Consider the following 9,426-nt stretch of genomic DNA (forward strand, 5'->3'; position numbering starts at 1 on the left):
CATTAATTACAATTTAAGTGTAAAAGGCTGGCAGCAACAAATTGATCAAACCGTATATAATGTATATAGTATATAAACATTAAATTTAATTGAAAAGATCGACCCCATTGTCACCGATACTTGTTCTTTTGCATACAAAGAAACCTAAAAACCTGATATTAATATAAAATAAGCCAGTATAGACACAGGAAAAACATATTATATAAAAAAAATAAAAAGAATATACATAAGTAAAAAAATTTAAAATAAATAATAAAAAACAATTGTCCAGGATGTATCCTGCTTCTCACCCAACACATGCTGGGATAAGGTCCAGCCCCACTGCAACCACTAAAATAAATATTGAAAGCATATTTTTAAAAGATATCCAATTTCATCAAGCAAAAGGACACTGGCCAATTGTGATAAAAACACTGTGAAAACCTCTGCAGATACATCTGCTGACAAGTCTGCTGACAAGGATAATAGGCATCCACTCCCTTTAATTACTTTTTTTCTATTGGTAAGACTGTTGGTAAGGCAATACTCTTCTGTGAACTGTAAATTTGCATTATATGACAGAATGTATAATTCTTATACCTTGTAGGACCTCTCATGTGGAGAGTTGTGTTTTGCAAGTTGTTAAAAGCACAATAAAAACAGTGTTAAGACTGATTCTGTAGGATATGACAGCTGAATTGAGTTATGTAATATCACTTTGTCTGTCTGTAAATGCCACACCTGTACATCAAGGGAAAGTGTAACCTCATTATTCTATATTTTAAAAAAAAGGCATAGCAAGATTGTTTGAATAAGACGAGCACGACATCAATTCAGACTTTGATAAAAAGAACGTTTATTTACTCAGATTTATCATGTTTAAACTTTTCATACAGATAAAAACACCAATGCAAACAATTTATAAAATACATTTGATCAAAACAGCAGTGATTCTCAAATTGGGGTCTTTGACACGCATCCAGGGGATCCGCAAAATAATTTGCTGTCAATTATAAAATTGTGCTGCATCATTAAAAAAGTGCATATCTACAGATGGGGACCATTTGCACCAATAAAACAACGGTTTTGCGTGACCACCTTACATTGTAGGTGTGAACAGGGCCACAGACATGAATATAAAGATAATAGCAAAACAGTTAGGTAGAGAGGGCTGGTTAGAGGACTGGTTAGAGGACTCCTGTCAGTGGGGCAGATGGGGGTCTTTGTCAAGTTTCAGATGTCTTGAGTCAATAAGAATCAATCCAAAATGTGGCCTCTAGGATTGGTCTGAATTCATTTCCATTATTTCGGTGTCATCTACTGAAGAGAATAAAGATGCAACAGTGCAGGTTTCCCGAGGATTGGATATTCCTTACAGCTCGCCAACCAGTGGACCAAATGTTCACTGACGGACAACATCCACTTCCTGTAAAAAAAATAAAAAAAATAGTACACCTTCACTCAAAAGCTCACAAAACAGACAGGTCTGTTGTGGACTTATAAGGCTGCGTTCACACTGCAAGCATATGTGGCCCAAATCTGATGTTTTTTTGCTCTTGTGTGACACAGATATGATTATTTCATAGTGTGGACACAGAAACAAGATCCTCAGTAGAACTCCGATTTAATTAATCAGCAGTTACAAAAATATGTAGCCGTTAAGGCAGACGAGCTTTATCTTAGAAACCTCAGATTTATATGGAGCCAAAATGTTAAAACACGTTCGCCAAATGAGTTAGTGTCTGTTTATGAGTCGTAAGAAATCATAAACTATCTTTTAGAAGGAGTAGATGTCTACTGGTGAGCTCGGCTCCATTAAATTTAACAATATGTGAACGGAGGTTTTGCACCGACAGTAGGAAACACTTGTCAGTCATTTAAAATATAATTTAAATTATCTATTATATCTAACCTTGTCACGTTCCACAAAGCAGAACTTTGATATAATGAAATCACGTTATAAAAATGCATGGACGTGCTGACTGGCGGTGTTTCAGGATGACCAACAGTAACGTTAAAACATCTTACTTTAGTTTATTTAACTTAGTTCACAGAAGAGCTGTTAAAGTTAAATATCAGCCAAAATCAAAAGCCTTTCTTTAGGAGTCGATTTAGGAGTAACATCTGTGTAACGGCAAACCCAGATCTGTTAAATTGAGCAATATGTTAATGGAGTCTGGCAGTCACCGGACTACGGAAACTCCAGTGTGTATTTTCGGATCAATGGGCCATCGTGACGTTATTAGTTGCATGTGAGGCGTTTCTGTGCAGAATTCCATTCACACTGATGTCATATGGGTTACTTCAAACATGATCTGGGCAAAAAAACAGAGCATTAAGCCCTGCAGTGTGAACGCAGCACTAGTAAACTCATACTGCTTTACCTTTAACTACAGGTTAAGGTCGTGTGATCCCATCTTTTCCCGGCTCGTAATGTTCGGAGACCACAGAGCTACTCCTGTGAATTCACTCCCAAGACCCGTTACAGCTGGCAGAGCAGAAACAGGCCTGTAGACAAAGAAACAGGGTCAGCAATCACACTCATACCTAGGATCATTAATAATTAAAAAAATATGAAAATAAAAATACTTTGTATTAATTTAAAAATATTTGGCAAGATGCAAAACTGGAGGGCATTAAAAAAATATCACGGCTTCCAGATTTTGAAAATACATTGTATTTATTACAGTATTGTATTTGTAAGTGGTGTTTTGCAGTCAACGAAACCTACCTACTTCTTTTTCTCCTGGATGCTGCACATCGTCTGGGGAGAACTTACCATGAGCTGGCATCTCCTGCATAGAAGTCTAACAACCTACAAAGAGCACAGATACTAAGAATACCAAGACTGCATGCAATTTGTGGTATAAAGTCAGAAATCTTGAGTGTCATAATAATAATAATAATAATGGAAAGTGTGACTAATATCTAGTGTGAATTTAATGAAATGAAGAATGCAAATCAAGAACAATTGTCGCAAAATGACAGACATGGGCCGTCGCAAAGCTCAGTTTATTCTCCTTCTAGGAAAACCACTGATTGGCTCGACACACGGTAGGCAATGGACGATGCTTACGGAGGAAAGATGCAGCTCCGCGTGTGCCAGGGACAACGCGCAGCAGCAGGTGGCTGCAGCGTTAAAAACTTTGCAGGATGCCACTTTTTTTAGATCACTCCTGGGTTTGTGGACAGCAACAGATTTCATTAGCGGTATTAACTTTGATGGTCTTGAGCCTCGGTCATACTTTCCGCAAGGACGGTGGTACAGACATGAGCGGACGTGGAAGCGTTTGGATCTTTTATATGTTCCTCCTCGCGACAAACCGACCTTCTCAAAGTTCTCCATTTTCTCCGCTCATCCGCGTAGTAGGAAACATTTGGATGGGCACGGAGAGTCGAAAACGCGTGGAACCCCCCAGAAGGGCCGTGTTTGATGGTGTGACGCCGCAAGTCGAAGTTTGCATTTTTTACATCAGCAATGACTTCGTCACGCCGTCAATGTCGGGGAACAGCTGCTCAAAACATTTTTTTTTTCTTCTCACTTCGCATCACAAGATTTCAACGGAAACTAAAACCTAAAGCCTCGTGTTTTCCAGCATTTTCGCTGGAACTGAACAGGGCTGACAAAACATCACCTACCATGTGTCAAGCGGATAACTCTCAAGGGTGTGAAGAATGAAACTGAAGCGTGTTAGAGAGTTAAACGCCCGGGTATCACCAAGTACATCTGGTCTGGTGAGTAGTGGCTGGCCACGAGGAAGAATTTCACAGTTAAAACGGGAGTTTTTGGTTTGATTCGTTTATTAAAAAGCCTTCAAATGAAAAGCAACTTGTAAAGTAAATAAAATCATACATAATGGTGCTAGAGATTCTATTTTTCGCAAGAAAAGGTAACACAAAGTGTAAAAAGAACAAAACCACACTGGAACTTTTGATTTGTCATGCTAACATGTGTCGCAAATCTTAGAGCTATATACTATACAACCTGCCACACCATGTATTGTAATAAAGCACCTCTACGCTGAGTATTTTATAACTTATTTTGAGTTTGTGATCAACCGCCAACCTTGATCTGAGCACAATAATTTTGTTTACAAAGACTATATACTTTTTCATTTAATTAACTTCCCTTGTTATGAACTGAGGCCATATCCATTTAGAAAGACTGAAGAGCAGAGGGATTCTGGCCGTTAAAACAGTACTGCGTCACACTGAAATACACTGAGCACTTAAGCCAGCATCCTATTCTGCAAAACATTTGAAGGATTTGAACAGTGAAACAAGCAGAGGAACAGAAAAAAAATGCAAAAACAGCTCAGAAGAATACGTGAACTGTGGACATGGAATCATATGTTTTTAAAGTATGGGGCTGTCTGCAATACATGTCTTCCAACAAGTCTCAGGCGAACGCAACGCAATCCGCCAAAGACGAGGGGGGATGTAAAGCGCCACGTACATCAGCAGACGACGACGATCTTGTCATATTCTAAACCTGGGAAGAGAGCACACCACACATGTCAAGGAGCGCGTTTTACTCAGGATTCGCGCAAGACTGATCTTTGATGTTAAAGCAGCAATATTTTAGGATTATATCAGTAGTTGTTGTACATTAATCTCTCGGCTGGACTAGAGCTGCAGGAATTACGGCTGATGGTGATGGTTTAAAACGTACCTCAATTTTACGAATTCAGCTCTCAAATTAATTTCGGTACACATTTATTTAAGGTTTTCTCAGTCATGCTTACTTTTTATCAATGTGATTTACACGAACCATCCACTCTCTGTTCTCACCTTGGATTACACTCGAGTGTGCCTAATAGCCTGCATATCGAGGTGGTGGTGGTGGCGGCGGCGCTCTCTCAGCGTAGGGGTCCCTTGGGCGAGGAGCTGCATACATCGGCGGTGCATACATCGGAGGCCTGGCCTGCGGGGGGACCCGGGACCGCTCATAGGAGTACCCGTTACCAGATGGCGGAGGGGGAGCTCGTCTGATGGGGCTTCGGTCCCTGGATGCATAGGAGGGCGGTGGAGGAGGGGGGAGCTGACGGCGATCGTATGGGTCAGGGGCACCCATTCCGAGACGCTCTCTAACCATCGCCGAGGGAGGCGGCGGAGGAGGGGGGTTGCCGCCACGCCTGTCGTCGTAGCCTGCCGTGGCATAAGGGCGGGCTCTGTATTTCTCATAGTAATCGACCATCCCATAGGCGTCTTGCTCGCCATAGCCACGGTCGGGATAGGGTGCTCGTCTCGGCGGAGGGGGTGGTGGAGGCGGAGGACCGTAAGCGGACATGCGCTCCCTGTAGGGAGGCTCGTGCCGCTCCATTGGGTAGCGAGGAGGATAATAGCCTCCTCTGCCTGGCGGAGGTGGATAGTCCTCCTCCTCCTCTCTGGGTCTCCTTTTTGATATCTGAACATGTATGCGCTTTCCTGAGAGAGAGAAAATCATTGTCCCTCAAATCTAAAAAGGCAGAATAGTATGGACACCCCAAAAACTTCTCATTCGTGGAGTAGAATATCAAATTGACTTACCTTGAAAGTCTGTGTTATCCAGTCCCTTCATGGCATCCATGGCCTCATCAGAATTGTCCATGTGTACAAAGGCAAAGTTCTTGACAATGGCGCACTCCCTGACCGTACCGTACTCTTCAAACAGCTCACGCAGCTCATCGTCGAAGCCCTTTTCTACGTTGGCTATGTGGAGCTTCACGGGGCCCTGGTTCTTCCCTCTGCTGGGCTCCACGTTGATGGGTCTGCCGTCCAGCTTGTAGAGATGGAGCTCACGGATGGCTTTGGTGGCTGACTTGCGGTCGTCCATGTGGACGAACGCGTAGTTTTTGTACTTGGCGCATTCTGTCACGGTGCCATACGGGGTGAACAGAGCCTCGACGTCATCCTTCTCAGAGTTTTGAGACAGGTTCCCAATGAAAATCTTCACCATTGTTGCTCCAGTGTATTTCTCTAAATGGGATAGAGACGAGATGAGACGACACGGGTCACCATGTGACGTTAGTAACAGAAAGTAACCAGTGAGAGTACGGCAAGCCTCAAACGTCATTATGACGAGTCAGAAGGCTTCCCATTGGATATTGGCCCAACAAAGCATCTGAACAGTGCTAGCAGAAGCTTTTGCTAACTTAGATAGTACGGTAGGCTAAATTTGACTTCTAAACTTCCCGGGTCAATAACTCATAAGCGAAACATTGTTAAAAGACAAATGACGGCTCTTTCTAACCGTAGTAAGCCGAATAAAGTCGTAATATTATAAAGTAAAAAAAAGTATGGTTTTATTCTCTTAATATTACGACTTTATTCTCTTAATATTACGACTTTATTTCTCGTTAAGTTATGACTTTTTTATCGTAAAATTATGACTTTATTCTGTAAATCTCACATGTTTTTTCCCTCAATGTTACCCTAATTCTCCGTAGTACATTGGGTCCTCACTGCATTAGACTTATATACTATATACTTAGACTATAAACTGTGTTACCTTCATCACAATGCTCAAATGTTTTGTGGCTCCAGACAGATTTTTTTTGTGCCTAAAACTGCTCTTTTGATAGTAAAGGTTGCTGACCCCTGAGCTATTAGATGATAAAACATCATGCCATAGTTTTTTTTTCTTTTTTTAAATGACATATACCTTTATTATTTTTGGTAGACAAAAAAAATATCCTGCCCACAGGAGTGTCCGCTGGATTAGGAATCTGTGTTACAAATCCCTGTTCAGTTGTACCTTTCGATAACATAATGACTCAAGAGGGGACAGCGTCCATGACAACAGCGTACTCCTTTGGAGTTACAGGTATACCATATTTAATGAGAAATTCTGTATAGCTCAGTAAAAGCCCATTATCATTAAACAACTATGTCACCAAAATAATATTATTTGGGAACCATTTCTCATAAAATAATGTTTTATTCTTATACAATATAAATCTATTGTTCCAAATAAAGTATTTGTGAGGCGAGAAGTTATGCTTATAAATAAGGGATCAAGATAGTAACATCTGTTGATGAAAATTTGACAATTTTAGGGGGATCTTATCAATCTTAAAATAAATTTGAGGCCACGTAATTTGGAGAATATGTAATGGGGTATAAAGTTCCAAATTGATGTGGGGTTATTTATAAATTATTTAATCCAATTGATTTTGAATGTATTGTTAAGGGTGGTTAAGTCCTGATTCATATGTATTCATAATAACAGATTTCTTAACATAGTGAGTTATATTTTTCCAAATGAAGTTGCAGAGCATGCTATTGATTGTCTTAGAGGTCTTATTGACATAAAATCAGAATCAGAATTGTGTTTATTGCCAGGTGTAAGAGATTTACACTAGGAATTTGCTTTGGTTATGTTGGTGCAAGTCAAACAGTATAATAACAAAATAGATAAAAACGTTAGAATAAAATAGAATTAACGCTCTGAAGTTGGTGAGGAAAATCTGGCATGGCCATTTTCAAAAGGGGTCCCTTGACCTCTGACCTCCAAGATATATGAATGAAAATGGGTTCTATGGGTACCCACGAGTCTCCCCTTTACAGACATGCCCACTTTATGATAATCACATGCAGTTTTGGGCATAAACCGTTCCATTTTGCCTTTTGAATGCAGTATAAATGTGTTATTTTTGCCTATTCTAAAATGATGTTTGAATATTTATTTGAATATATATATATATAAATATATATATATATATATATATACATTTTGCCTTTTGAATGCAGTATAAATGTGTTATTTTTGCCTATTCTAAAATGATGTTTGAATATTTATTTGAATATATATATATATATTTATTTGAATATATATATATATATATATATATATATATAATAAAAAAAACATCAGAATCAGAATTGTGTTTATTGCCAGGTGTAAGATATTTACACTAGGAATTTGCTTTGGTTATGTTAGTGCAAGTCAAACAGTATAATAACAAAAGAATAGATACAAACGTTAGAATAAAATAGAATTAAAAAAATTTAAATTTTAAGAATATACAATATACAAAATAAGCTTGTAAAAAAAAATGAAATGTAAAACACAAGTGAGACCTGAAATACCCTCTGCCTTGGTTAGCAAAACACTTCCTTTCATCGGTCCCTCTGTAACCAAAGATTCATCTTGTTCTGAGTTTTATCTATTATTGGGTTAAAGTATAGGTTACATCTGTAATCTTTATTCTAGACAACTGTAATACCTAAACATGCAACATGTTGCCATGGTGAGAGAGCGCGAATGGTGAATACATGACGTCATCATGAGGAAATAGACCGTTGGTAATGGAGACTGAAGGCGAAGGACAAACCAGAGCTAAACAGTAAAAAAACATTACCTTAGTCCTTTTTAACGTTTACATTTAGTCTAAAAACGGTACCGCTTCAAATGGAGTTCACTTAAAACATAAAAAGCTAACGTAAAGTCGAAGAAATTACCGTTTTTTTGGACTTCCTGGTCATGCTAACAGGGGCCATTCAAAATGTTAGCATGCTAAGCTAACACTAGCATGCTAACATTAGCTTCCACGCGTTAGCTATTTTGTGCAATTTCATGTGACTCGCCTAATAAAACCCAGATAAACCCTCTGATATTGTATGCTACTACGTTCGTAAACGTGTAAACCTGTAGATATAATAATAAAAGAAGCAAATAGAGTACAATATGAAGAGGAAACTACTCACAGCTGTCGATCGGCGCCACAAACGAAGTGGGAACTGCTCAGCTAGCTGGGAGTCAATGGGATTACTACTGTCGGGCGGGGCGGGTCTGCGCGCAAGTAGGAATCTTATTGGTGGATAGACGTGTCACTCAAACAAAGCACGGGCTGTGATTGGGTGAGAGTGGAATGACGGAGCATTTTAGGCAGAAGTGGTTTTTCAAGTATGGTTCTTGTTTGTGACGAGTTTCCTGTTAAGTTATTCAAACTTTAATTTATACATTTGTGTTTTTTCTCTTTCGTTTATTTGTTATGTTTGTTTCTGCTCTCACATCATATATGTTTTTTTAATTATATTTATATTTATATATATATATATTTATATATATATATATTTATATTTTTATATATATATTTATATATAAATATATATATTTATTTATATATATATATAAATATATATATTTATATTTATATATATATATTTATTTATATATATATATATATATATATATTCAAATAAATATTCAAACATAATTTTAGAATAGGCGAAAATAACACATTTATACTGCATTCAAAACACAAAATGGAACGGTTTATGCCCAAAACTGCATGTGATTATCATAAAGTGGGCATGTCTGTAAAGGGGAGACTCGTGGGTACCCATAGAACCCATTTTCATTCACATATCTTGAGGTCAGAGGTCAAGGGACTCCTTTTGAAAATGGCCATGCCAGATTTTCCTCACCAACTTCAGAGCGTTATTTAGCCTCCTTCCCAAAAA

At 38.5% G+C, this 9,426-nt stretch overlaps 1 protein-coding gene across 7 annotated transcripts; it reads right to left on the reverse strand.

The window, feature by feature from the left end:
• Nucleotides 1–811: 811 nt before the first annotated feature.
• Nucleotides 812–8,791, reverse strand: LOC141760308 (RNA-binding protein 4.1-like). 7 transcript variants are annotated; one of them, XR_012592323.1, is made up of 6 exons: nt 8,668–8,791; nt 5,509–5,937; nt 4,771–5,406; nt 2,711–2,794; nt 2,364–2,487; nt 812–1,405 (listed from the first exon to the last, which is right to left on the reverse strand). XR_012592323.1 is itself a non-coding variant. In XM_074622981.1 (4 exons), exons 2-3 carry the CDS (start codon nt 5,915–5,917, stop codon nt 4,793–4,795), a joined length of 1,023 nt encoding a protein of 340 aa, XP_074479082.1. In that variant the 5' UTR covers nt 5,918–5,937; nt 8,668–8,790; the 3' UTR covers nt 3,763–4,471; nt 4,771–4,792. The 7 variants fall into 7 exon arrangements, 2 of the variants coding, with proteins under 2 accessions (XP_074479082.1, XP_074479081.1); XR_012592322.1 differs by lacking the exon at nt 8,668–8,791 and adding an exon at nt 8,050–8,564; XR_012592325.1 differs by lacking the exons at nt 4,771–5,406; nt 8,668–8,791 and adding an exon at nt 8,050–8,581.
• Nucleotides 8,792–9,426: the final 635 nt, after the last annotated feature.

Source organism: Sebastes fasciatus, chromosome 22, assembly GCF_043250625.1.
Source record: "Sebastes fasciatus isolate fSebFas1 chromosome 22, fSebFas1.pri, whole genome shotgun sequence".
NCBI classification, from domain to species: domain Eukaryota; kingdom Metazoa; phylum Chordata; class Actinopteri; order Perciformes; family Sebastidae; genus Sebastes; species Sebastes fasciatus.

Bases quoted from the DNA above. Each gene is read 5' to 3' on its own strand.
- LOC141760308 (XM_074622980.1), bottom strand. From the start codon at position 8,083: ATGAAAGGAAGTGTTTTGCTAACCAAGGCAGAGG. The intron at 5,938-8,049 runs GTATTTCAGGTC...TATCCCATTTAG, and splicing joins TTTGCTAACCAAGGCAGAGG to AGAAATACACTGGAGCAACA. The intron at 5,407-5,508 runs GTAAGTCAATTT...TCTCTCTCTCAG, and splicing joins GGATAACACAGACTTTCAAG to GAAAGCGCATACATGTTCAG.